This window comes from Pocillopora damicornis, chromosome 14, assembly GCF_964200805.1.
Source record: "Pocillopora damicornis chromosome 14, jaPocDami1.2, whole genome shotgun sequence".
NCBI classification, from domain to species: Eukaryota; Metazoa; Cnidaria; class Anthozoa; order Scleractinia; family Pocilloporidae; genus Pocillopora; species Pocillopora damicornis.
This window is the reverse complement of record NC_142683.1, coordinates 19,054,596-19,080,167: the sequence shown is the minus strand read 5'-3', so window position 1 is coordinate 19,080,167 and position 25,572 is coordinate 19,054,596. Positions and strand designations below refer to the sequence as shown.

The window sequence follows — 25,572 nt, the reverse complement described above, 5'->3', positions numbered from 1 at the left end:
AATTTGCTAAGTACATAGGTGTGTAACCGAAAAACAGACTGTATAGTAAGTGGTACAAGTAACGTATTGTAAGTAGTGTCTGTCTTGCTTTGTAAGTAGTGTTCTTCGTGCTGCAATAAAAAATATATATATATATATATATATATTTAAAAGTTTTTTTTAAAAAAATTAAAAAAAAAAGCGTACCGTGCAATCTCAGGGATGATGTCACTATACGTTACACTTCGTTAAGTGTACATGAAGTTTGTAGATTCTTTACGTTCGAGATTCTATGGGTGGAAATGTCAGTTAGAACCTCTTCTCGTTTTATTTTGTACGGTGGCCCACTAGTACCACTGCTGCACAATGTAAAACAAACGCCTTCCTAAATAAAAAACTTGCTTCCTTCGTGAAATTGTTGTTATTTTCCATACAACTGTAAACCTGTTGCACAGAAATAACAATTGCCCTCCTCTGTAGAAATGAGCTTTCTCCGTATAAAGCAGCCTTCTCCTTAAAAATGAACCTTTTCCTTAAAAAATTGGCCTCCTCCGTAGAAATCAGCCTCCGAAGAAATCGGCCTCCTCCGTAGAAATGAGGAGAAATCAAGGAACTGGTGTCTAGCGCCCAGGCTACTCTATAATAGCTGTTACCTTTCCCGCCATATTTGATAAGAGCAAAATTTTGCAGTTCCTGTGGCGAAAATCTGGGCCAGTATTCCACGCTGTTAGCTTTGGAACTCGTTTGGAATCATAGAAGGCAGCTGAATTATTTTTGGCTCGATTTATGTTTTTGAATGAAATATTACGTTCAGAAGAAAGAAGAAATAACCTCGAGGCAAATTTATGACTAGATCCACGTAACTCTCCTACCGTGCATCATTGTATCAATAATAAACTCATCAGCAGACCCTTTCAGCTTTCTTTGGTGTCCTACTTCAGGTCATGTGATGTTACGCTTGAGAATTTTTTATTTCACATAAAAAAAAATCCATGTGAAAATGAATTAATAATTTCCAGATAGAGAAAGGACAATTTTCCCGGGGAGCTTACATGATCTGAGATAGAAAATGAAAAGGTTTACTATGGCTTTTTATTTTGAACTTGTTTACTGTCCATCATGCCCAGCTGAAATTGTTTCAAGGTATAAATATAATCTTTTCAGTGGAATTACCTCTTAATACATGAGACAGTTTTTTAAATAATTAATTAGCTTTTAATATCATATTTTTATAGGAGAAACAGTGACAATACCTCCTGATACAAGTGCACAAAAATCAAATTCAAATTCAAGGTTATCATTTCATGAATTGAAGAAGCTAAAAGAAGACAAGAGAGCCAAAAAGATAAAAGCTAAGAAACAGAGATTCAAATAGGAGTTATAGAGGAAGCAGATGGCCATATGAAAAAGGTGAAGGGTAGAACTCTTCCACTAATGGTTCCCACTAATGTCACCGCTGGAGAACTTCTCAAAGCAGCAACTGCAAAACACAGCAGACATTTCAAGCAGTTTAACCAGCTGGAAAGTTACTTCCTGCTCTATCCAGACCAAACTGTTGTAGACACCCTTCTTGGAAGTGCAGAGCCTTTTATACTTAACCAGTACAAGGAAGAACTTGGAAAACCTTTTTCCAAAGTGTACTTCTGGTTTTGTAGTACAAGAGAAATGGATAATCTTAATTCAGATTCTGATAGCAGTAAGCCAGGACCATCATTTCTTACTAATACAGAAATTACAGTGGAAGAGTCATAGGAAAGAGGTGTCTCACAAAAGCCCACTTATGGCACTACCAGTAATGATGTTGATGCAAAGGCTTCCCACCCTGCCAGAGGAAACAGTACCTGTCCAACCTGTTCTAGGTTATTTCCCATGGAAGAAATTGAAATACATGCTGACCTGTGTGCAGACTCTTGGATTGACCCTGCGGGAGAGCTTTACAATGATGGCCAAATAGAAGAATACCTGAAGTCAGGAGAAACATCTAGAGATAATCCTGAATCTGAAAGTAGTGAGCATGAAGGCAATATGTTGCAGCTTAAAGAAGCAGTGAAAACACTCCAACAAAATGTGGATTCTGGTAAGACCAGGATAAGTATAAAGCAGAAATCCATGTTTCAGGATTTCATCGAATTCAATTCAAGACAACCACTTAAGTGACCTTTATTGGAGAACCAACTATTGATGATGGAGGGCCACTTTGTGAATTTTTCACGGGTTTGTTATTAGATCAACAGTTTGTACACACAACTAACATTAGTATAGTATTTGTGGTTGCTCTTAATGTGCCAATCCAGTCTGCCTAACAGGTGAACTTTATTGATTTAACTTCTAGATAATAATAATTATGATAATAGTTTTAAAGCAAGGGATAAATTGGGAAGCACACCATGTATTTCCATGTTATGCATACAATGTATAGGAGGTATTACAGTGAGTCCTTTTCCATTTTAAAACATAACTTTAATTTTTTTCTACTGGACAGAAGTACTCAAATGCATTCAGCAGCACCAATTTCCAAATGGAATACCAGTTAACAGCATGACAGCATGGGCTAATAATGAGTTCACAGTGGTAGGAGAGTTAATAGCAGCATATGTTGTTCAAGGTGGTCCTGCTCCATACTTCCTCTCAAAAGAGGCATTTGGCTATGTGGTGGATGGCATTGATAGTGTATCTACTGATGACTAGATTCCAAAAGTGCACAATGAGAAATATAAAGGAGCTATTGAAGAGGTAAGAAAAAAATAAAAAGATAAAAAGCCTCCTTTTCACCCTGCCTGTCCTTTAAGAATTTATTTGAAATATTTTAATGTTCTGCTTTATTAATTAATGTTTTGTTTATTTACCAATGCAAACTTAAGTTGTATGATTCTCTCAATCATTTGCCTGCAACAAACCTGTAAAATGCTCTCTTTGTTGAATATTTATGCTATAAATTCCAGTTTTCAATAATTCTTATGTTAAATCTCAGATGTTTTGAAGTATTTTCATGCCATTTTCTTGAACTTCAAGCAGTTTAGTGGCTCTTAAGAAATAGGTACATCTCCAAATTAATAAAGCATGTACAAGTGTTAAGGTTCCCTTCTGAAATGTTTACAATTTCCATTTCCACAGGGGAAAATGGCTCAGCCACTGTAAGTCAAATGCAGAAGTTTATCAATGGCTTAAAACAAGTTCCACCTTTGGGTTTGCTCGATAAGATTACCGTAAAATTAAAGTATTTCTGCAGTGCCAATTGTCACTACTAACCGACAGCTTCTACTTGTGACCCCAGTATCACCTTTCCACTTCATTATGATACATATGATGCCTTTTGTAAATCCATATCATCTACCCTTGTTGAGGGTTGTGGGTTTGGCTTTGTCTAAGAATTTAAGTTCCAGTTTCATAAAAATACATAGCTACATGTACTTATATACATTTAGGGGGCGAGCGTGGCCTAGTGGTTAGGGCGCTGCACTTGGAAGCCGGAGGTCCCGGGTTCAAGTCCTCCTCCCTGCCACTGGATGGATTTGTCTTCGGTGGCCCCGAATTCAACTCCTACACGCTTTGTAAATAGCCAACTGGTCTGCCTCCTACCAGTTGGGGTTTTTAACAAGTTTCTGTTTATTTACGATATTTGTTTCCTTATTTACAGTGTCCCCAATTAGCACAGCAGTGCTAAATACATTGACACTTAAATAAAGTTATTATTATTATTATTATTATTATTATTATCATAGTTTATTGTAACAACAAAAGGAAGTCATGCAGTCCTAGTAGTTTAGATTTTGTTTTCCAGTAATAAAAGACCAGTGTTTACCCTTTAAGACTGTTATTGTTCAAACATACCAGTAACAGTATATTACATTAAGAGTAAAAAAAATTTTATCTTTGAGTGTTGTTTCACTCATCATTAATGGTCATCCCTCAAGTTGGACCTTTCATGTAATTAAACATTTCCATAACTAAGTATAAGCAATGTAGACAAACTACATTCTAGTTGAGCAATGCATGAAAACCTGAAATTAAAACAATTTGGATAATAGGAAAGCTTTTTGATTTTTCATTTTCTTAGTTAGAAACCAAAAACAATGTGAAATGTTATCAGCAATGATGTAATTTCTTTACTGAAAGTTGCAATCCAAATGTTTTTGTATTCATGAACCTTATTAATGATGATGTATGCAGTATTAAAATTGCTCAGATGGAAAGTTAAACATCTGCTACTCCTGTTTAATATTAAAACAGAGTGAGAACCTCATCATATGCAGTAGGATACTGGATACCCTCAGTCTTCATTAAATGTTCAAAATACACCTGGAATACATTCTCTTCCTCTGTATCCTGACATTCCAACTTCATTTTTGTCAATTTTCTCTTGTGAAACAGGAATGAGACAGTCAGTCCCACCAGAGTTTTCTGGCAAGAAGTACAAAACATTAGGAACTCCTGCAACTTTTTTGTGGCATGATTACCTTGTATAGTGTGTATTCTAGTATTTCCTCATGTCATTTAAAGAACTTTGCAGGACACCACTGAAACAAAACCATAGACATTCCTTGGGTATTTCTTTTTCAAGGTCCACTCTTCCATTGCCAACCAAATCTTTAAAAAAGTTGATCCACCAACTTGCCATTGACTTCCTGAAATGAGATCACTGGTTCTCCACCCTCTGATTTCTAGTGGAACTTCCATACCTGTGAGCAAGCTCCTCAGAGAATGGTGCATTGTCAGAATGAAAGAAGCACTGCATCCCGGCAATAATGCCATTTTCAGTTCCATTAAGTCAGAGCAAACCAACAACGGACATCCTTTATGTTCTTGCACACATTCTAAATACAACTTTGCAGGAACAGAGGGTAAGTTATCAGATTGGAAAACCAAACGGTTTCAATTTATCATAGCCTGAAATTTAGAAATAATTATTAGAATAAAATCTGTTTCTTACATTTTACCCCAGCACATAAAACACATACACACAGAGGGGCATTTGGCTAAAAACTAACCTTCAGCAATAATGTAAAACAGTGTCCAGATGTAAATGCTTTTTTATGAATACATTTTTGAATAAAAATTTCAGAAATTTAAAGTAGCCTGGTGAGCATAACTCCTTTGACGACGCCTTGAAACATAAAAGTGCAAAGATAAACAGGGCTTGCCATTATAAAATGGATTAAATAGAAATAAATTAAAAGCTCGTTTTTTATAAACTAACATCTCTCGCCATCAATATGTCAAGACTGGTTAGGTCCATGTGAGTGAGATATCCGTGTAGTTTGTTTCTCTTCCGTGCTTTACTGGCATCCGGAACAAGTTCATGAAGAATTTGAGCAACAGGCCTCATTGGTGCATGTACATGGTGTTTGAGTCGAAGTATATGCCACATCTTCCTATAACTTGCAAGCTGCCCTGGCCCTTGCATTTCACTTCTAATGACGTTCCAAACTAAGTCTTTATCAATATTAATTTTCCTTTTCACAAGATTATAGCTCTGAAGTCTTCTTCTAAGGGTGCAAACACTCATGGTGATACTATGATAGACCTGTTGCAGATCTGTGATTGTTTCGTAATTATAACCTTAATGGAAATACTTTTCATTGATACATTGAATTTTGAAAGAAAAAATTAATTTCAAAATGACTTCGTAAATTGAGGCAACTACCAAGCTTGTTAGTAGCACAAGTACCCCGGTGGTTTTAATGCTTCTTGCTTGGAGCAGGCTAGTTGGCCTACTCGATCATTATTTATCAGGCTTTACATAAAATATGCAAGAAAATTTCAAACAAAGCCAAAAAAAGAAACGATCACCAACCTGCTTGCAATTTCGTGCCACGCTGGGGCTATCATTCGGCGCAGAACATTGCAAAAGTTCGCCCTTTGCATGGAATGCAGCTACCAGAGAGAAGCCTGGGTGCTAGATACCCAGTTCCTTGATCTCTCCTAACTTGTAGGGTCGCGAATTCCAACACGATCTCCACTGCAAATGAAGGATTATCATAACTTCTCAAACAACATGATCTCGAGACCGAAATTACGATTATCGTTATTTCTAAATTGGCACCAAATTTATGGATATAGTAATTTCGTGGCACTCTTTACCAATCCTCTTTAAACGTGTTAAATAAAGAGAAGGACTCGGTTCCACTGTCTTACAACATTCAAGATGGCGGAGGAAAGGGGTAAATGTGCGTTCAGTTGTGATCAGCAAGATCTCGACACCAAAATAACGATTACCGTTATTTCTAAATTGGCCCTGAAATAACGAATATCATAATTTCAGTGCATGTCTGAGACCTTCGGGCTCGAAGCTTGGGAACTAGTATTCAGGGAAAGATAAAATGGCGGCTTACGGCGGCGAACGAAATCTCAGTAGTTTAATATTTAGCGTGAAAAGGCTTGGGTGTTGTGATCTGGTTCTCAAGTAAAAAAAAATCACGGTCTGCAATGGCCCTACCACCTTTTTAACAACAAGAAAACATTGAAACGGTGGTAAAAAGCAGCAAATTTCGAAGTCTAAACGAAAGATGGGTAAGCTGAGTTTCAGTCAAATATCATGACATTTGGGATGTAATTTCGATACCGAATAAATAGTTCTACATGGTTATACACGCATAGGATTCTGTTGTGTTCACGTGAAGGCCATTTCAGCCATTCCTGCCACTTGTAAGTGGTAGGAAATAAAAGATATGTATAGTTGTTTCGTATTGAAGCCCTGTGAAATCAAAAATTTGATTTATTTCTTCTTTGTTTTAGGTGGTCATTATCCATTACTTTTGGAAGTCGATGCTGATGAGAAAGAAAAAATGTTTATGATTATTTCTTCTCTCGAACATTTTACTATTTAGGTACCAAATAATCTTGATACTGAAGATCATTGCATCCATTATGAAAAAATTACCCTTGATTGCTTTGTCAACTGGAATTTATAATGTAATGTACCTTGTGATTTGTGGGATTTTCACAAGTAAACTAGAAATACTTGAAGAGGGTAATGATGTACTTAATGCAGAGCATTTGGTACAAAGTCTGCTTTGCTGTAATCTACCTGAAGGTGCTTTTTATATGCTAGTAAGACTTGCACAGCCCAGTCAAAATGTTTTTGAGTAGTAGAAAAGCTGGCCAAACCTCTTCCTGAAAAGCAGTCTGAAAAATGTGAAGTTAGCGGAAGGTACTTCATTGTAGGCGGCCAAATTGTAAGCTGCCAGCCCATTTTGAGTGAGCAGTAAAACTCAAGATTGGCTATTTTAGCTAATTTTATTGAGAACCAAATTCCCAGCAACGGGCACAATTTTACTGGGCTATTTGTTATTTAACTACTTAGTAATATTCTTATTAAAATTTACTGCATTCCTTTCTAATAATTTGCTGTTGATTGTATGCTGTATATAGCTTATGATTTGTGTGATTTTCACAAGTAAATTAGAAATACCTGAAGATGGTAATGATGTACTAGATAATGTACTTGATGCAAAGCTATTTTGGTGCAAAGTGTGTGCCTTGTCTGTAGGTGATTTTGCATGCTAATAAGACTTGTAATTCAAATAATACACATCAGCTGGAGTGGGAATATTAAAAGAAAAATAATAATATTTAGCTATACCAAGTTCTGGTTTTATGTCCAAAGTGTGTGCCTTGTCCATAGGTGATTTTGCATGCTAATAAGACTTGTAATTCAAATAATACACATCAGCTGGAGTGGGAATATTAAAAGAAAAATAATAATATTTAGCTATACCAAGTTCTATTGATTTATTTTATTTATCAATGTTTCTTTGAATTGTAATTCATTGATCTCTTTCAATAGTGCAGGTTCGCTCATGTAACCTAATCTCCCACTTATGCATGTATGTATGGATGAGCTCAGTCAAAATGTTTTTGAGTGGAAGGCAAGCTGGTGATAGTAATAGGCAGCAGAGGCTGAACCTTGTCTTGAATGGAAGTGTGAAAAGTGTGAAGTTAGCGGCAGCTATATTGTGGCAGGCAGCCAAATTGTCAGCTGTGGCACATTTTGACTGGGCTGATTGTGTGTAGTATATATGTGCACTTCTTTTAGGGTGTTAAACAGGTTAAAGTACCAAGAAATCCTCTGTGATAACTTGATAATTCAAGATGTAAAAATTTTAAATAATAAGGTAAAGCTTGATCATTCTTAAGAGTTTCCATTTGTTCTAGAAATTTGGGGGAGGGTCAGGGGAGCATTATTTATACATAAATAATGTACATAAAAAGTAAAAAAAAAGGCCCAAGGTAAAATCCCAATTTGTTTTAAGAGTTAATTTTATTAAGAGAAAACCCTGGATATAGCTTGGGATTTGTGTGATTTCCAAAAATTGTTAGGAACCTTGTTAATTTTCAGCTTCAAGAACACAAGTACATAATCTTTAGTGCAGCCCTCTTTTCTCCCCGCCATTATTCTAATTTTTTTATCAAGTTTCCTTTTTCTTGTGTTCAATTAACTTATTGTCTTTACAGGTGAAATTTTAATATCTGCTAGCACAATTATCTCTGCTAAGAGTGTCTACCATCACTCTTGCCGGTCTCAAGCCCAAAACGCTGCAAACTAGCTGAAACTACATGTATTTCGTAAAATTGCCATGAAATCTATCTAAAAACACCAAAATCCGGCAGAACGCACGAGTTTTTGCCAAATTTTACGCAAAAGTTGACAAAAGCGCTCAATTCGACCTGAAAAACACTTTTTTTTTGTTGCAAAAATCAGCCTATTTTACATTCAAAAGCACGATGTCTTTAACAAAATAGGGATACAATCCATGTGAAAACACTTATTCCAGCTAAAACGCAGTGTTCTCAGTAAAATTTGGGGAAAAAACGCGTAAAAACCGTCAGAAACACAACAAATTGGGCTGATTTTACCCACTTTTTGTGTAAATAGCTGCCAAAACCCTCTAAACTAGCTGGAACTACATGTTTTTCACAAGATCGCCATAAAATCTTGAAACGTTGCTTTAGGGACCTTTATGCCTCCAAAACGAGTTTTTACTTTAAAAAAAATGGAATGAACAAAGATGTTAAAGGGGAAAAAGCTGTGAGAAAGGAGAAGTTTAGTGTTGCTGTTTGATATGCCGCCCAGATATATCAATTTATTAATTTAACGCCTTTAGCCGTGGGCAGAAGTTTTTCTCTAGACTAAGAGGACCCTCCCTATGTTGACGAACCTCAATAACTCGTTGATTTTACTGTTTTTACACAGATTTGATTTTAACCATATTCGCCAAAATAACTGCCAAAACACGGCAAACCAGTATCTCGGCCAAGAGCGATATTGGCCATTTCACACATCCTTATTAGATATGAATTTTATTAAAGATTGTCATTCTAGCATATGTTGGCTAGTTACCACAGGTTTCTTGATTTTCATGGGAAAGTGGCATTGGTTGGTACCATGACCAATCTCCTCGACTTTCCCATGATTTTCATAGGATGTTAGCGACCCATACTTCGAACCTCAGTTGTTTTTTTTTTTTTTTTACATTGGCGCGAGTTTCACAACTTTCTTGTGGTTTGGCATTGACTCAGAGTTGGGCTTATTTTTATGGCTAATCCATCGGCGACTTTCTCATGATTTTTTTGGGTTCTCAACAGTGACACGCACTTTGGAACCATAATTTTATAAATATGTCAACACTGGCAAATACTGCTAAAATCTACACTCTACTAAACTCCATGTACCACAATATCCACACAACTGCGTGTGCCTACTTGAAAATCCTAACCCTAACCCTAAAACTATCCAGTTAGCCTAGTATTGTATTGCTGGTTTGAGTGACTAAACTAGCTCAAATGATCCAGCTGCTTAAAAATCTAAGCACAGAGTAAGTTTAAAAGATTCAATTTTGTAAGGTTTCGAAACAGTTCCAAAATTAACATGCACATAGCTCAGTGTAAAACATCGAAGCTTCTAAGACTTCTTATGATTCCTACGAACGTACACACCTAATGCAGGTCAATTTGCCTTTGTTGTCCTCGAACGATCACGTCTTCATGGTAACGTGGTGTAAGAACTGTACAGCACTTTATAAATATATGTTTTACTTGACGGTAAAAGTTTGAATCCGTACAAGGAAACGTAACGGAAACAGGCGATGATAATATTCCGTTGACAGAAATGCAACGGAAACGTGTCGTCATATTTCCGTTCAGGAATCATAACGGAAACATAACAGGTCCAAGGAAGAAGTGAATGATGTGGAAACATAGAGTTTCATTTTTCCGAATTACGGAATCATGCTATTTCGTCCTGTGCTCACTCTAACTCTGTGCTATCCTAAACCTAACCCAAACCCCAAACCAATCCTAAGCTATGGTAAAGGGTTTAAGTCAAGGTTGAGGATAGGGTTAGGGCAGGAGCCCATTACCTGGTTAGGGTTAGAGTTTGGGTTGCTTCGGGTCAGAGGGGTTTAGTGTTACAATCAGGGTTAGGGCTAGGGTAAAATTATGCTTAGAGTTAGCGGGGTTTAGTGTTAGAATTAGGGTTAAGGCTAGGATGAGGCTATGCTTAGGGTTGGCGTTAATATTTTTCTACAAGCATTCAATTGCAGGGTTTTTGGTATTGTGTTTGTAAATTTCAGTAACTACTTGAAAGTTTACTGAAAAACAAACGATAGGCCGACTGGTACACTTACAGGATAGATAGAGAAGGTTGGGGTTAGGTTAGGGTTAGGGTTAGGTCTAGGTTAAGGGCTATAGGTTAGGGTTTAGGGTTTAGGGTTAGGTTTTAGGGTTATGGTGTGGGGCTAGGGTTAGGGTTAGGGTTTAGGCTTAGTGTTAGGGTTAGAGGGTCTGCGGTTGAGGTTAGGGCTAGGGTGAAGGTTTGGGGTTAGGGTTTGGGGGTAGGGTTAGTGTTTAGGGTAAGGGTGTAAGCCTCTTCAAAAATATTTTTAAGAAGATTTTGTCACCTTTTTCACTTAAATAACCACCTGAAGAATTTTGACCAGTTAGATTATTTGAAGCGGTTGGATTAATTTTGATTGGGGTTTAATAACTTTTAGTAGTTGGATGATTATTTGTACCAGTTGAACCACTGTAATATGCTGGATCTTTTTAGCTAATGTTACCATCTTTACCTGAATTATTTGAACCAATTTCACTGGTTACACATGCATTATCCAGTTAGACCATTTCAACTGGTTGGATTATTTAAACCAGTTTGTCCATTTTAGATATTGGCATCATTTTATCAAGTTGGATCATGTTAACCAGTCGCACCATTTTACTAAGTGAGATCGTTTCTTCCGATTGGACCATGTCACGTATTTAAAATCTTTTCACCGTTTAAACCATTTTATCTTGTTTTGGCTGGTTGGACCATGTTAACCAGTTGCATCATTTTGACTGGAGTGAAAAGTTCCGTTCTTAACCCGAGCCCTAACCCTAACCCGGGGTTAGGGTTAGGGTTAGGATAGCTCGCAGCTAGAGTTAGGGCTTGGGTAGGGTGGGATTATGATTAGGCTGAGGGTCACAATTTTTTCTGAAAACATCCAATTTTTTTTTGGTATTGTGTTTGGCTCTAAACTTTAACAACTACTTGAAAGTTTGCTTGAAATCAAAATATACCATTTTTTGCCAAAATAACTGCCAAAATGCGCAATTCGGGCCTTTTTATCAATTTACACTTGGTTTAAGCTTGGTTTTTGTGTTTTCCCACAGACTCTTAAACTATTTTGCTGAGAACATTTTTTGCAGCGTTTTTAAAACTGAAATAAGCTTATTTTTGCAAAAAAAACAAACGTGTTTTTCAGTCGAATTTAGTGTTTTTGTCAACTTTAGCGAAAAATTTTGCAAAAATCGTACATTTCTGCCGTATTTTGGAGTTTTTAGACAGATTTCGTCGCGATCTTGTGAAAAACATGTAGTTTCAAGCTAGTTTTCAGTGTTTTGGCAGTTATCTTGGCAAAAAATGGGTAAGTCAGCGCAATTGTTTTTTTTTGGTTTTTAAGGTTTTGTTTGCCCAAATTTTACTGAGAACACTGTGTGTTAGCTTGTCTCCATTGTTTTTTCGCAGATTCTATCGCTGTTTTGCTGAAAACATAACGTTTCGGCTTGTTTGCATCGTTTTTGGTCGTGAAATAAGCTAATTTTTGCAAAAGGAAAAAAACCTGTTTTTCAGCCCAAATTGACATAAAGGATACAGAGGAACATTTGCTTATTGCCTTTTTTTTTGTCCTTACTCATGAAGTTGATTTTGGCATTTCAAACAAAAACTCTGCTAGAGCATTAATTGAATGACATATCATGCACTTACTTTGAAGCAAGAACACTTTTTTTTTAATTCAGAAAAATACCTTTTTATTTTTTTTTTGAGGACTGCTGGATATAACCTGTACAACCAAGATGAATTTACATTCATTATTTGTCATAACTTACACTAAATTAGAAATTCAAGTATGAAATGAGGGTACTAGCCCTTTAATAGTGTTCAAAATTTCCATATGCAGGGGTACTTGTGGCTACTGGAGAAGAATCAGTCTTTAACCCTTCACCCCCCCCCCCAAGGGAGATAATAAGTACAGATATCCTCTTCCCTAGGGGCAACTAGCTCAAAAGTGAGTGATCTCAAGGGCCCTCCAAAAACGTTTTCTACAGCAATAACTAAGCTCTACAGAAGCACACTATGCAGACAAAAGGTGTAAGAGAATCAATGAATTCTTTAATTCTTGGTCCCTCCCAGGCCAACCTATTGTACAAATCTCATGACATCTGTTCCAGTTTCATCAGTCAATTTTTCAAGCTTCAAGCTTTTCCTGCAATTATGTACTTGTTCTTGAAGCTGAAAACTAACAAGGTTCCTGTAAATTAAGTTTACATAACAACCTAACAATTTGTGAAAATCAGACAAATCCCAAGCTATATCCAGAATTATGCTCTTAATAAAATAAACTTTTAAAGCAAATTGGGATTTTGCCCTAGTTCTTTTTATTTTTTTGTTACTTTTTAAATACATTTGTATAAATAATGCTCCCCTAACTCTCCCCAAAACTTTTAGAACAGATGCAAACTCTTAAGAATGATCAAGCTTTACCTTATTATTAAAAATTTTTACATCTTAGACTACCAAGTTATCACGGAGGTTTTTTTTCGGTACTTTGACCTGTTTAACACCTAAAAAGAAGAACACATACATAACACACACACAATCAGCCAGGTCAAAATGTGCTGCAGCCAACAATTTGGCCACCTACAATGAAATAGCTGCCAATTTCACACATGTCAGACTTCTATTCAGGACAAGATTTGGCCTCTGCTGCCTATTACTATTGCCAGCTTGCCTGCCACTCAAAATTTCAACTGAGATTGTACATACATACATGTGGGATTAGGTTACACGAGCGAACCTGCACTATTGAAAGAGGTCAATGAATTATAACTCAAAGAAACATTGATAAATAAAATAAATCAATAGAAATGACAAAAATTAAACTAACAGCAGACAGCTCTTTTTTGGCCTTCGGGGCCTGATCAGTGCAGTGATCTTCAACTAAGTGCTTAATTTGGACATAAAACCAAAACTTGTTATGGTTAAATATTATTATTTTTCTTTCAATATTCCCATTCCAGCTGATGTATATTATTTGAATAACAAATCTTATTAGCATGTTAAAATCACCTGAGGACAAGGCATACACTTTGTGCCAAAATTGCTTTGCATCAAGTACGTTATCTAGTACATCATTACCATCTTCAGGTATTTCTAATTTACTCTTGAAAATCACACAAATCATAAGCTATATACAGCATACAATTGGCAGCAAATTATTAAAAAGGAATGCAGTAATCTTTAATAATAAGAGTAGCTAAATAACAAATAGCCTAGTCAAAATGTGCCGGTAACAAGGGATTTGGCTTTCCACACAGAACATTTGTTAGGCGTCCAGTCTGGACAAGGTTTGGTCTCTACCTTCTGTTACTATAGCCAGCTTGCCTACTTCTAAAAAACGTTTTGACTAAGCTGAAAAAAATGTTTGAGAGAAAAATGGCCACAACAAGCCCACTTACTGCAAAATAAGAAACATAAAAGTAACACTTCAAATTAATACAGAATATAAGCCTTGCAGGATTTGGCTCTCAATAAAATTAGTTAAAATAGCCGATCTTGAGTTTAACTACTCACTCAAAATGGGCTGACAGCCTGCAATTTGGCCACCTACAATGAAGTATCTTCCACTGACTTCACACCTTTCAGACTGCTTTTCAGGATGAGGTTTGGCCTCTGCTGCCTATAATTACAACAGCCAGCTTGACTACTACTAAAGAACATTTTGACTGGGCTGTGCAAGTCTTACTAGCATATAAAAAGCACCTTCAGGTAGATTACAGCAAAGCAGACTTTGTACCAAAACACTTTGCATTAAGTACATCATTACCCTCTACAGGTATTTCTAGTTTACATGTGAAAATCCCACAAATCTCAAGGTATATTACATCATACATGTTGACAAAGCAATCAGGGGTACATTTTTCATAATAGGATGCAATGGTCTTCAGTATCAAGATTATTTGGTACCTAAATAGTAAAATGTTCGAGAGAAGAAATAATCATAAACATTTTTTCTTTCTCATCAGCATCGACTTCCAAAAGTAATGGATAATGACCACCTAAAACAAAGAAGAAATAAATCAAATTTTTGATTTCACAGGGCTTCAATACGAAACAACTATACATATCTTTTATTTCCTACCACTTACAAGTGGCAGGAATGGCTGAAATGGCCTTCACGTGAACACAACAGAATCCTATGCGTGTATAACCATGTAGAACTATTTATTCGGTATCGAAATTACATCCCAAATGTCATGATATTTGACTGAAACTCAGCTTACCCATCTTTCGTTTAGACTTCGAAACTTGCTGCTTTTTACCACCGTTTCAATGTTTTCTTGTTGTTCAAAAGGTGGTAGGGCCATTGCAGACCGTGATTTTTTTTTTACTTGAGAACCAGATCACAACACCCAAGCCTTTTCACGCTAAATATTAAACTACTGAGATTTCGTTCGCCGCCGTAAGCCGCCATTTTATCTTTCCCTGAATACTAGTTCCCAAGCTTCGAGCCCGAAGGTCTCAGACATGCACTGAAATTATGATATTCGTTATTTCAGGGCCAATTTAGAAATAACGATAATCGTTATTTTGGTGTCGAGATCATGCTAATCACAACTGAACGCACATTTACCCCTTTCCTCCGCCATCTTGAATGTTGTAAGACAGTGGAACCGAGTCCTTCTCTTTATTTAACACGTTTAAAGAGGATTGGTAAAGAGTGCCACGAAATTACTATATCCATAAATTTGGTGCCAATTTAGAAATAACGATAATCGTAATTTCGGTCTCGAGATCATGTTGTCTCAAATGACATAAAGTGAAGTATAATCATTCAACATTGTGATGGCCGTGAAGCCAGTGGAAGACTGGAGAGAGTAAAAGCACACGAATCACCAAAAACAAAATGGCGGCGAAGAAGGCCTCCAAGAAGAAAGAAGATCTTGAGGTTCTGCTCCAGGAAGCAATAAGTTTGCTAGAAGAAAAAGAAAAATCGCGAAAGAGGAAGAAAGGCGAGAGTGATTCCGAATTTTACAGGGACTCCACAACCGGTTTCAGGGAATATAAGTACGAGTATCGGCCTCGTGAAAAGAAAAGCATAAATACTGAGGCAAATAGTGCCTTTGCCAATGCATCAGTGGAATTCGAAGGTGATTTGATATTATTTTGTTGATTACACTATGCACGTAAACTGTTTAACTCAGATCAGCGAGTGAGAATAAGGTGATATAACCTGCTGCTTAACTATCAATTGTGGTTTAATTTATAGTTTTTCAAAGTAATAGGAATGTCATTACCCAGTGTTTCAGATTATGATTTAATATTAGTATGAGACTATTAAAATCAAAATCAATCTGGGTTAAAAAAATTAATCAAAGATAAAATTGAACCACAACATAATGACCTAGTCCATAATCCTTCGTTGTTCAAAAGCCCCTAACTCCTTCCTTATGCCTTTCTTTAGAACCGATTCCTGGCATAACTGGGTTGGACGCAGGCTATGAGAATTGATTCAGATGATGTTGACGAAACAGGTAAGTTTATAGACAGAAACTCTTCATATAAGACTCTTTGTATATGAAGTTTGTTTGGCAAGGTTATATTTAACATCATACCATAAGCCCACTGGATGTGATGACATGTCTTTTGATAACCTGTATAGCCAACTCAGTGCTATGGCTATAACTCTGTCATATTAAACAAATGCGAGTGGAGTAGTTGATTTATTAAAACCTCAAAAAAGTATCTGAAAATTTAATACAACATTGTGAAAGACTCTGTATTTATGGTCCATGGTATATGAGTTCATATACCATGGCCTGTAAACCAATCTAAAATCCGGAATTACATATGTTCCTGGTTTAATGAACAAAAATATTAACACTTGTTCCACAGACAATCTTGACGCTGCCTTGGCAAGATGCGATGAGCTTCTCAGCTCATTCAATGCTTCATCTCAAAGCTGGGAGACACGCATGGTGAACTTGTCAACAAACTGGGATAACATCCGAAAACTTCTACTGGAGGCTGTCCTTAGTTGTGAGGGGCTTCCTTCACCTAATCGCTGTCATATGTGTTTAGAAGGAAAGTTTGCATACGGTGCCATGACTGCCCAAAGAAATTTTTCTGTCCTTCATGTGACCAAGATGTGCATTCTCTGTTACCTTTTCATGACAGAGATGGTTATGTTAATGGATTCTTTCAGGCTATCCCTCCAACCGTTACAATTGATGAACGTGGAATAGAGCGTATTGTAGGTAGGCAGGTATAAACTAACAGTCTGAACACAGTGACTACAATATAAATAATTATCAGGCATTAAATTAAGGATTACAAACAGTGGTATTAATTTTCAATTTTTTTTAAATTATGTACTTTGTTTTCTTTGTTTTATGTGATATTGATTTCATTTTTTTAACTTTTTATGCAAAATGTCTGATTAAATATAATTACTCAGGTTCCTGTTAAGGTGTTAGAGGAAAACAGTTTATGATTTTAATGTTTTTATTGTCTCCATTAACATAATCTGAAGCAAAGGGAAATAAAAATCAGGCTGGTTTGAAAATTTTCAACCAAAGATAAATTTTAACTACAGCAGATATATGAATTATATATTTGGCAGGTGCTGCTTTCCTATTTTTTGAATAAATTTCTTTATGTAGAATTGTTATTTCAGTTTACTTTCCTTTCAGTTTTTTACCCTGAAATGCAGCTATTTGATTCCTTGCCAAATAGTACATTTATTTTTATGTTATTACTAAAATGGTTCTTTTGCTATCATAATGTCTGACATTTTATTTGTTAGCTAAACTGTTACCTGTCATCAGTGTACCTGAAAATTGCCCATGCTGTAATGAGGCTGGAGTATTAGAGCAGCGACCAACTACAGGAACAATCATTGTCATAAACGAGAAAGGTAGTGTATAGAACAAGTTTCAAGTCATTGTTTTTTTCTTCATCGAGTCTTTCACACTTTAAACCTAAAAACTAAAACAACTCCCCTCACCCACCCATTGTAAGTAATAAGTATCCTCTCAAAAATTGGTACCATGCCATGTGGTTGTCTTAAATGCACTAAGCAATTGCTTTTAATAATATTTATTTTTATGTAGGTTCTTCTCTAGCTTAAAAGAAAGATTTTTTCAAATGCTCAAATAAGCTCTCCTTTGAACGTGACTGTATTTACGAGGGCAATAGGCTTGTGCACCTGGGCAAGATGGATTCTTACTTTGTTCTATACACTAATCTTTGATTTTGGGGAAAGTTGGTAAAACCACATTCATAGACATTAAATGTGCCCATTATATCTGAACCATGATAGAAACCCTTCCTGTGAGCATTAGGTATTTGATTCTTAATAAATTTATATATTTAGCTTTCTTTTTACTTTAGCACATATTTTCTCTCTTTCAGGAAGGTTTGATTTAAACAAGTTCAGCATTCAGTGTAGCCGATGTGATGCTGTTACCCCATCCGGGTCCATTAGTGACGTGGTTCAGGCTGGGTATTGGCCAGGAAGCCCAACAGACACAAGCTATCTTTTTGATCAGCAGCTGTTTCGTCTATGGGATGCCATTCAAAAGAGAATGCCTGGGAGCTCAGAAAGCTCCTTTATCAGAGCTCTTGAGGACGTATCTGTAACAAAAGGAAGGGTACATGATTCCACTTTTTATTTTCAATAAACTGAATAATAGCTACTCTGTGATACTAAGTCACTCGCAGTGATACTAAGTGCCATAGAACATGTAAAGATACCATATAAAAGGGTAAAAAATAAACTACATGTATTAGAATATCATAAAAACCGATGTTTTGTCATAATCAGGGTTTGTCATACATGTATAATTTTTAATGTTACACATTATTTTTTATTTCTTTTAAAAATGTACATTTAAAAATACATGGCTTCATTTGCACATGTTATTCTAGGACAGTGTTAATCCATTTTTGTATATAACTTAACTAGTAAGTTATTTACTTTGACAGGCACCAACCATCAATAATTCTGCGTTCTCTCGTTCATTCAAAGAGTGGAAGTTCTTGCAATACGAGTTAGATTGTTTGCAAGGACTAAATTGGATGAAGTGCCCTCCTTGTTCAGTTTTTCAGCATTCATGCCATGTTGATGGCAATATGAAACTTCATCGTTACAATACATCAGGAAGGGAAATATTCAATAGCGGTGTGATGAATTGTTTTATTTAAATAGTGAAAAACCAATGTTTGTATGTTGTAGTGTAATAGTGAAATGCTACCTTTATTAATTCCAAGTTTTGAAAAAAATTTAATGCAATGTGATTTGTCTCGGTCATTGCTTATTTCAATTTATGATGAATCTTTTGAATACTATCTCTTTTAATGCGAGCCTGCGTTTTCAACATTAATTTAATGGCTGCCTTATTATTGAATTTCTGAAGCATATCAAGGGCTGCCTTTTTAATTAAATACCTTGTTCGCTGATGTTAAAATTAAATAACACTTTGCCTTCTGTATATCTTAATGCAGTACTAAAATTGTGTGTGTTGGAATCAGAATAACAATTCAGAGAAAGTGATATTAAAATTAAATACAATAAATTGTGTTTGAATTGTCTTTTACCTAGTCAAAGAAGGCCATCATATTATGGAGACCTGTTCATTGCCAAGAACCACGACGTTGACAGCCACCTGAAGGCAGTTTATGCAAAGAAGTCCAAATCTAAGGTTTTAGAAAATGCATTTTCCGTTCCAAATTTTAAAATAAAAACTTAGGTCACTATGTTCGAGTTTATTCTCATGACATGATGCTTTTATGGGTTTTCAATGTACAGGACGTTGATAATAGATGTGGTGACTCACACTGGAGGGCTGCAAACAATCATGGCAGAAAGGCAGCCAAATTGGACGAGACTGGACTGGAAATTGCAGGTCAGAATAAAATGTAACTTGTTGAAAACATGTGGTTGATAAGGGTGTGTTTGATGTACTAATAATTATCGAGAGTTCTGTTTATATAATCACGTAGGTTGCAGACATGGCTTGGCTCAGTGGGCAGTGAACATGTTCCAGGGAGAGCTGTATGGCTATGCAAACTTTGTACACCAGAAAAAAATGATACCAGCTGGTGTCAAGTATTTCTGGGAAGACATTGTCTGCAAGTACTGGAAGTGGGCTACAAAAGCTGGTGGGCTTGAAAACTGTGATATGAAACCAGCCTTGTCTGTGATGCATGCAAAAGCTCATAGTTGGACATGCCAGGTAGTATATCAAAAATAGAAATTAAATGTGATATCAGAAAGGGGTTGTTTTTGGGACAGCAAATTCTAAGTTACATCATGTTGAATGATTCGCGCTGACTGTCAAATTTGCTATTATAATTTTTGTTGACAGGTCATATGGGGAGGCCGATGGCAAGATGGAAGTGCCTGCTCCACTGGCGAGGAAGTGGAACAGATCAATTCCCACATGTCTCGTTGTGGAAACACTACAAAGTACATGCTTCCTGAGAGTGAGTTGAAACTTTAACCAATAATGCAGTAATAAAGTGTGTTTAAAACAGTTCCTTTCCTTACGAGGTTGACTAGCTAGTAGCAGCTTACTTTCATTTTGGTTAATCTTATACAGTGCCAAGTTTTTCAAGTATACAGTACGAATTGAAAATAATCTAAATCATTTTATTATTTTACCATGAATCTCTTTTATTACAATTTTCAAGATCGAGAAGAGCTCATTACTGAGCATGCACTGAGGTGGAACAAAAGAAAAATTGTTGGAATGGTACAGAGTCTTGCGCGGCGATACACTCGTGTGGGTAAAATGTATATTGTGTGGTGTACAGATGAAGACATGATATTTTTTTTTTCTGTAAATTTTTTTGTTGGTGGTGGAAAGAGCTCTACACTAATTTTCTATAAGTAAGGAAAATGTGGTGTACAGATGAAAGGGTGTAGAATGGTAAAATCCAAGACGAGCTGAGACGCCAAGGCCCTCGTTTAAAATCCGAGACAAAGACTTAGCTATTTTGTAAAAACGGAACCTGAGATGCTGCGATTCCAAAATTCAATTGTAAGACACCGTGATCAACTGAAGAAATCTGGGCAAAAGTTGTTTACAGCGCTCTGTAGCTCTCTGTACGTCGTTTTACAATAAATTATGTCTTGATAAATCAGAAGGGCAATTAAGGATTATTGTGCTTTCAAACTACAAGGTACAGACATGTATACAGGCTAGTATACATACATATACACATACCGGTAGTCTTTTGTAAAAACTAATAATTTGCCAAGACCCATCATTTTTCAAGGACCCTTGTACAACCCTAGATGAGGATAAAATATTTCTCTAAACATTTTTTGTTCCAAAGAGCTCTACCATAGTAAGTAAAGAAAAAAAGTCAGTTTCATTTAAGATTGATTGTTTTTTTCACTTGTCTATTGCTTGAAAAGGCTACTAAAATGCTAACTGAATCACGCAAAGAATTCAATGAAGTTCTTGATACGTATGAAGTCCCATTGGCTCAATTTAAAGCAGACGAGTGGAAACGTGCTGTTGTTAGTCATGCACATGGTAAGGAAGCTTTTTTGTCTTTTGTATTATTTGATTTTGCAATAACGTCATTTGAAAAATACCTTCTACTTGCAGCAACAACGTCAACAACAAACAGAATTTTACTCTTGTAACACAGCTCTAATTTATGAGATATTGTTAAGACTTCACTACACTTTAATTTGTGTAAAAACTGTACTTTGTTTACCTGCTTCTCTCTTTAATGATAATGCTATCGCAGATACACCGATACGGATCAAGAGAATAATTGTAGAGAAGAGCGAGATAGCGAAGAGATGGGACGAGGAAGTTGCTCTGGTAAAAAAGGAGATGGCCAACTTCATTGCGTATTACATGGACGTGAGCATTCCCCACCTAACAAAGATCGCAGAGGAATTGCAGGGAAAATTAGACAGTTAGTAAATATCAGTTGAAAATACAGTCGGACCTCTATTAAGCGGCCACCCTCGGGACTTTGAAGACTGGCCACTTAATAGAGGTTGGCCGTTTAATAAAGGTATCGAATACTGCAGTTTAGAGACACTGAAATAATTTGGGACTTAAAAAAATGGCCGCTTAATGGAGGGTGGCCGCTTAATAGAGGTTCTACTGTAATTTGTTTTCGGTTGAGAACCATTCTTCACCGAAAAAAATAGATTTATTTGATTTGTTCTCGTTCTTTACTCCTTTTAAGATCTTTCCAGGCCACTTGATGCCCGTGGACCACCAGAAATCGAAGAAGCATCTGTGGAGTCGCAGAATGTAGGACTGAGAAAAACTTTTATTTGTCATATGCGCAAAGCCTTGAGCGTAGTGTTTAAACGATGGAAAACACTGTGCACTGGAAAAATCAGTTAGTTTATGCAGTGGATATCATGCTTTGCTTTGTCACATCAGCTGCATTACGATTTATCCGGTTGATAGTGTTATCCAACCTTCGAATAACTGGGTCCCGACCTTTTAATTAATGATGAGGTCTGGTCCGACCTTACAATAAAAGAATTAGCACGTACTTGCGTAGTCTGACAGATACTTACATTGTAACAAGAAAGTAGCACTTGAATGGGCTGCCTTCTGGTGTATCTCGAAAACAATCTAAATTGTTGTCACCTTACTGGCTAAAACGTTGATCCAATCGTTTCCCTTTCTTGCATTTTGTCGTAGAAGTGACTTCATGACAACCGAAGTTCATGTCGTCCGATTCTGTCTGCTGTGACAGTATTGACTTTCAAATCAGTCTGTCGCTTTGCAAGTGTAAGTCCTTTTTAATGACGCGTATGATTATAGAGCGATTTCGAGTACACAATACATACAGTTCAACCCTTTTTGGCTATATAACGTGCCCACTTTTGTTACTTTTTTAGGAAATGATCGGCAGCTATAGAACTGTGTCGGTGGACGCAAGAATTATTGGAGGGAAGTTGGCCTATGCTAAAAAAGGGATCGCTTTCTTCAAGCTTCAACTTGTCAGCGCAGCCTCTAAATTTCAGACAGCACTATCTGGTAGTGACTATGAGGATTCGTTAAATATCCAAGACAATGAGCATGACAATGACAATTGGGATGGAGGTGATGATTCTGACCATGACGATGTCGAAGAGGAATATGAGCATTATATTGCTAATTCCGACAATGATGCCGTTGACACCGACACGTCAACAGATGACAATTTTGAAGTCCTCGGGGAAAGCATTACTCAGAATGACTTGTTCGTATGGAAATTCCCGCCTGAAGTCAGCCAATCAACACTTGACGGCCGAAATGGTAGTTCGTCTTGCAGTGTTATAGCCCTTATCCTTGCACATGGCGCATGGCATCAAGGTCTTAATCTCCAACCGACACTTGTGCTGTCTCCTCTGTGGGTCAAACTTCTTTGTGCCGCTATTAGAGTAGGAAACCGGCTTTACGACCGCTGTCGTCTAAGCTTGCCGCAACGCTTCTTGTCTGCGTCAGAGGCTGCCACCGTCGTGCAACCGTGTGTAAGCGTCTCAGTTGACTCCCCTTTGCCAGTTCGCGTTTTTGATGAACATGGCCCCACGACGTTGTTGTTCCAGTTGAGAAGGCTGTGTGCACGGGACCACGGTGATGCTGCCTTGTTAATAGTGAACGAGAAGACAGTTGTCTTTATACCAGTCGGGAATTCGTCCATTGTTTTGGTGGATACACACCGACATGGCCTCCACGGTGCCGAATTATTACTGGGCCATCAAAGCAGCTTGAATCAGTTTGTCAGTGTCTGCCAAACAGTTTTGGATCTACAGGATGACACCTACACTAATTTGTGTTTTATTTCTTTTTAATGACATTAAGTATCCTCGATGTACATAGGTTAATACAAGTGGTTAATCATCTTTCATGCACTACGCTCAAGACTAAGTGTAATGGTTCCAATAAAGGCAAAAGTCAGACATTCTGTCGTATCCCTCACATAGACTGTATATAAAACCCAAATAATGGAAATTGTCTCCTATCGCCATTAGCTAATAAAAACCTTTTGTTGAACTGTGCAAATTGGGTGCCGTATTCCGTCTGATCCCTCCCAAACGCTATATATCTACTCCAATTGATGAAAATTGTCTTCTAACGCCATCATATCTAGCCCAAACGGTGGAAATTGACAACAATGGCTATCAGCTCAAAAAAAGGTTTTAGTTAACTGTGTGCGAATTGGGTGCCCTATTCTATAATACAGTGGAAGCTCTCTTAACAGACTCTCGTAAGCGGACAGCTTAACTCCCATACAAACACTGCAAATTTCACATTCTCGTAAGCGGACATTCCAGTGAGCGGCCGCGGATACGCTTGTACGATTCCTTTGTTTTTCAGCTCCCGTAAGTGGAAACCCTAAAAAAGAAATACAGAGAAATTGGGCCTGATCATGAAAGGCACTCCTAAATATTGTAAACTGCATAGCTACTGTTTGTTTCAGTGTTGGTTACAACTGTAAATCACTAAGGGGCAGTCCTAGTACTTAGTTATCGCCACTATCGTAGCACTGTATAGCCAGGGCGCAATAAATTTTTTGGTATATTTCCAATATTTATTGATAGCTTGGCAAGCTCCTGTAATCGGCCATTTCATCTAGTGGCCGCCTACCAGAACCATTCTCGTAAGCGGCCAGCTCCAGTTACGGACACTTTTTTCGCGTACCGAGGGTGTCCGCTTACGAGAGCTTAGACTGTATCCTTCTCAGAGGTTATACATATCTAGCCCAAACGGTGGACATTGACAACAGTGGCCATCTACTCAAAAAAAAAAAAAAAATGCTTCGTTAAACTGTGTGCAAATTGGCTGTCCAAGTCTGCCATATCCCTCTCAAAGGCTATGTATCTAGACCAAACGCCAGGACAATTTTTATTTCGCATATGTCTTTGGAGAAATCTTGACTTTAATTCGCATGCGAAATAGCCTTGATTTTGGATCATTTGCCGAGAAATTGTAGTATACTAGACGCGTTTCATTCAACATTGGGCCATATTCGTATACTTTTATAGTCAAATATTACTTGATTTCCGTGCGAAATAGTCTTAATTTTGGATCATTTGCCGTGAAATGGTAGCATTCTAGTTTCGCTTCATCCAATATTGGGCTTTATTCGCCTATGTTTTTAGAGAAATCTTGACTTTAATTATCATGCGAAATAGCTTTGATTTTGGAACATTGGCCGGGAAATGATAGTATACTGGATGTGTTTTATCCAATATTGGTCGATATTCGCATACGAAGATAGTCAAATCGTACTTTCGTTTCCATGCGAAATGGTCTTGATTTTGGAACATTTTGGATCATTGCCGTAAAATGGCAGCATTCTAGATACTTTTCATCCCATATTGGGCCATGTTCGCATAAGTCTATAGTCCAATCGTACTTTAATTTTCATGAGAAATGGTCTTGATTTTGGATCATCTGCAGCGCAATTAATGGCAGCATACTATATGCGTTTCTTCCAACATTGGGCCATATTCGCATACGGCTATAGTGAAATCTTAATTTCATTTTCATGCGAATTGGTCTTGATTTTGGATCATTCCACGTGAAAGGGTACTGATAGTAGCAGCGTTTCATACGGTACGGGACCATATTCCCATGCGGCTATAGTCAAATCTTACTTTCATTTCCATGCGAAATAGTCTTGGTTCTGTATGATTTGCCGCGAAATACAGTCTAGATGCGTTTCTTTCAACATTTGGCCATATTCGCATAAGGCTATGATGAAATCTAACTTTAATTTTCATGCGAAATAGTCTTGATTCTGGATCTTTTGCCGTGAAATGGCAGCATTCTAGATGCGCTTCATCCAATATCGGGCCATATTCGCCTGCGTTTTTGCGACAACATGAATTTAACTTTCACGCGAAATAGTCTTGATTTTGGAACATTTGCCAATATTGGGCCGTATTTGCAGGCGTTTTTGTGAAAACTTGACTTTCATTTTTATGCGAAATAGTCTTGATTTTGGAACAATTGCCGTGAAATGGTGGCATTTTGGATGCGCTTTATACAATATTGGGCCATATTCGCATGCGCTTTTGT

General features: G+C 37.0%; 2 protein-coding genes, 1 long non-coding RNA gene and 2 pseudogenes across 6 annotated transcripts; 4 read left to right on the top strand and 1 right to left on the bottom strand.

Moving 5' to 3' along the window:
• Positions 1-650: 650 nt before the first annotated feature.
• Positions 651-3,412, top strand: LOC113669940 (uncharacterized; annotated as a pseudogene).
• A 1,132-nt stretch (positions 3,413-4,544) lies between these two features.
• LOC149034865 (uncharacterized) lies at positions 4,545-8,114 on the top strand. Of its 3 annotated transcripts, none has more exons than XM_089194785.1 (2): positions 4,545-4,820; positions 6,715-8,114. In XM_089194785.1, exons 1-2 carry the CDS (start codon positions 4,610-4,612, stop codon positions 6,804-6,806), a joined length of 303 nt encoding a protein of 100 aa, XP_089050911.1. In that variant the 5' UTR covers positions 4,545-4,609; the 3' UTR covers positions 6,807-8,114. The 3 variants fall into 3 exon arrangements, 1 of the variants encoding a protein (XP_089050911.1); XR_016183217.1 differs by lacking the exon at positions 4,545-4,820 and adding an exon at positions 5,766-6,140; XR_016183216.1 differs by lacking the exon at positions 4,545-4,820 and adding an exon at positions 6,167-6,489.
• A 4,125-nt stretch (positions 8,115-12,239) lies between these two features.
• Positions 12,240-15,177, bottom strand: LOC149034864 (uncharacterized). Its single transcript, XR_016183219.1, has 2 exons — positions 14,800-15,177; positions 12,240-14,574 (listed from the first exon to the last, which is right to left on the bottom strand). It is a non-coding gene; the product is annotated as an uncharacterized LOC149034864 (long non-coding RNA).
• Positions 15,178-15,405: 228 nt separating this feature from the next.
• Positions 15,406-18,814, top strand: LOC149034863 (uncharacterized; annotated as a pseudogene). The gene is made up of 6 exons (XR_016183215.1): positions 15,406-15,666; positions 15,981-16,050; positions 16,412-16,773; positions 17,322-17,432; positions 17,930-18,168; positions 18,503-18,814. The product of XR_016183215.1 is annotated as an uncharacterized LOC149034863 (transcript).
• A 239-nt stretch (positions 18,815-19,053) lies between these two features.
• Positions 19,054-23,550, top strand: LOC149034862 (uncharacterized; the record flags this gene model as incomplete). The annotated part of the gene is made up of 9 exons (XM_089194923.1): positions 19,054-19,218; positions 19,326-19,422; positions 19,520-19,752; positions 19,885-20,002; positions 20,210-20,301; positions 20,940-21,060; positions 21,281-21,454; positions 21,734-21,801; positions 22,404-23,550. Coding segments are annotated over 9 exons (2,004 nt in total), but the record flags the coding sequence as incomplete, so codon positions are not given.
• Between the last annotated feature and the right edge of the window lie 2,022 nt (positions 23,551-25,572).

Bases quoted from the DNA above. Each gene is read 5' to 3' on its own strand.
- LOC149034865 (XM_089194785.1), top strand. From the start codon at position 4,610: ATGAGATCACTGGTTCTCCACCCTCTGATTTCTAGTGGAACTTCCATA. The intron at 4,821-6,714 runs GTAAGTTATCAG...TCTTTGTTTTAG, and splicing joins CAACTTTGCAGGAACAGAGG to GTGGTCATTATCCATTACTT.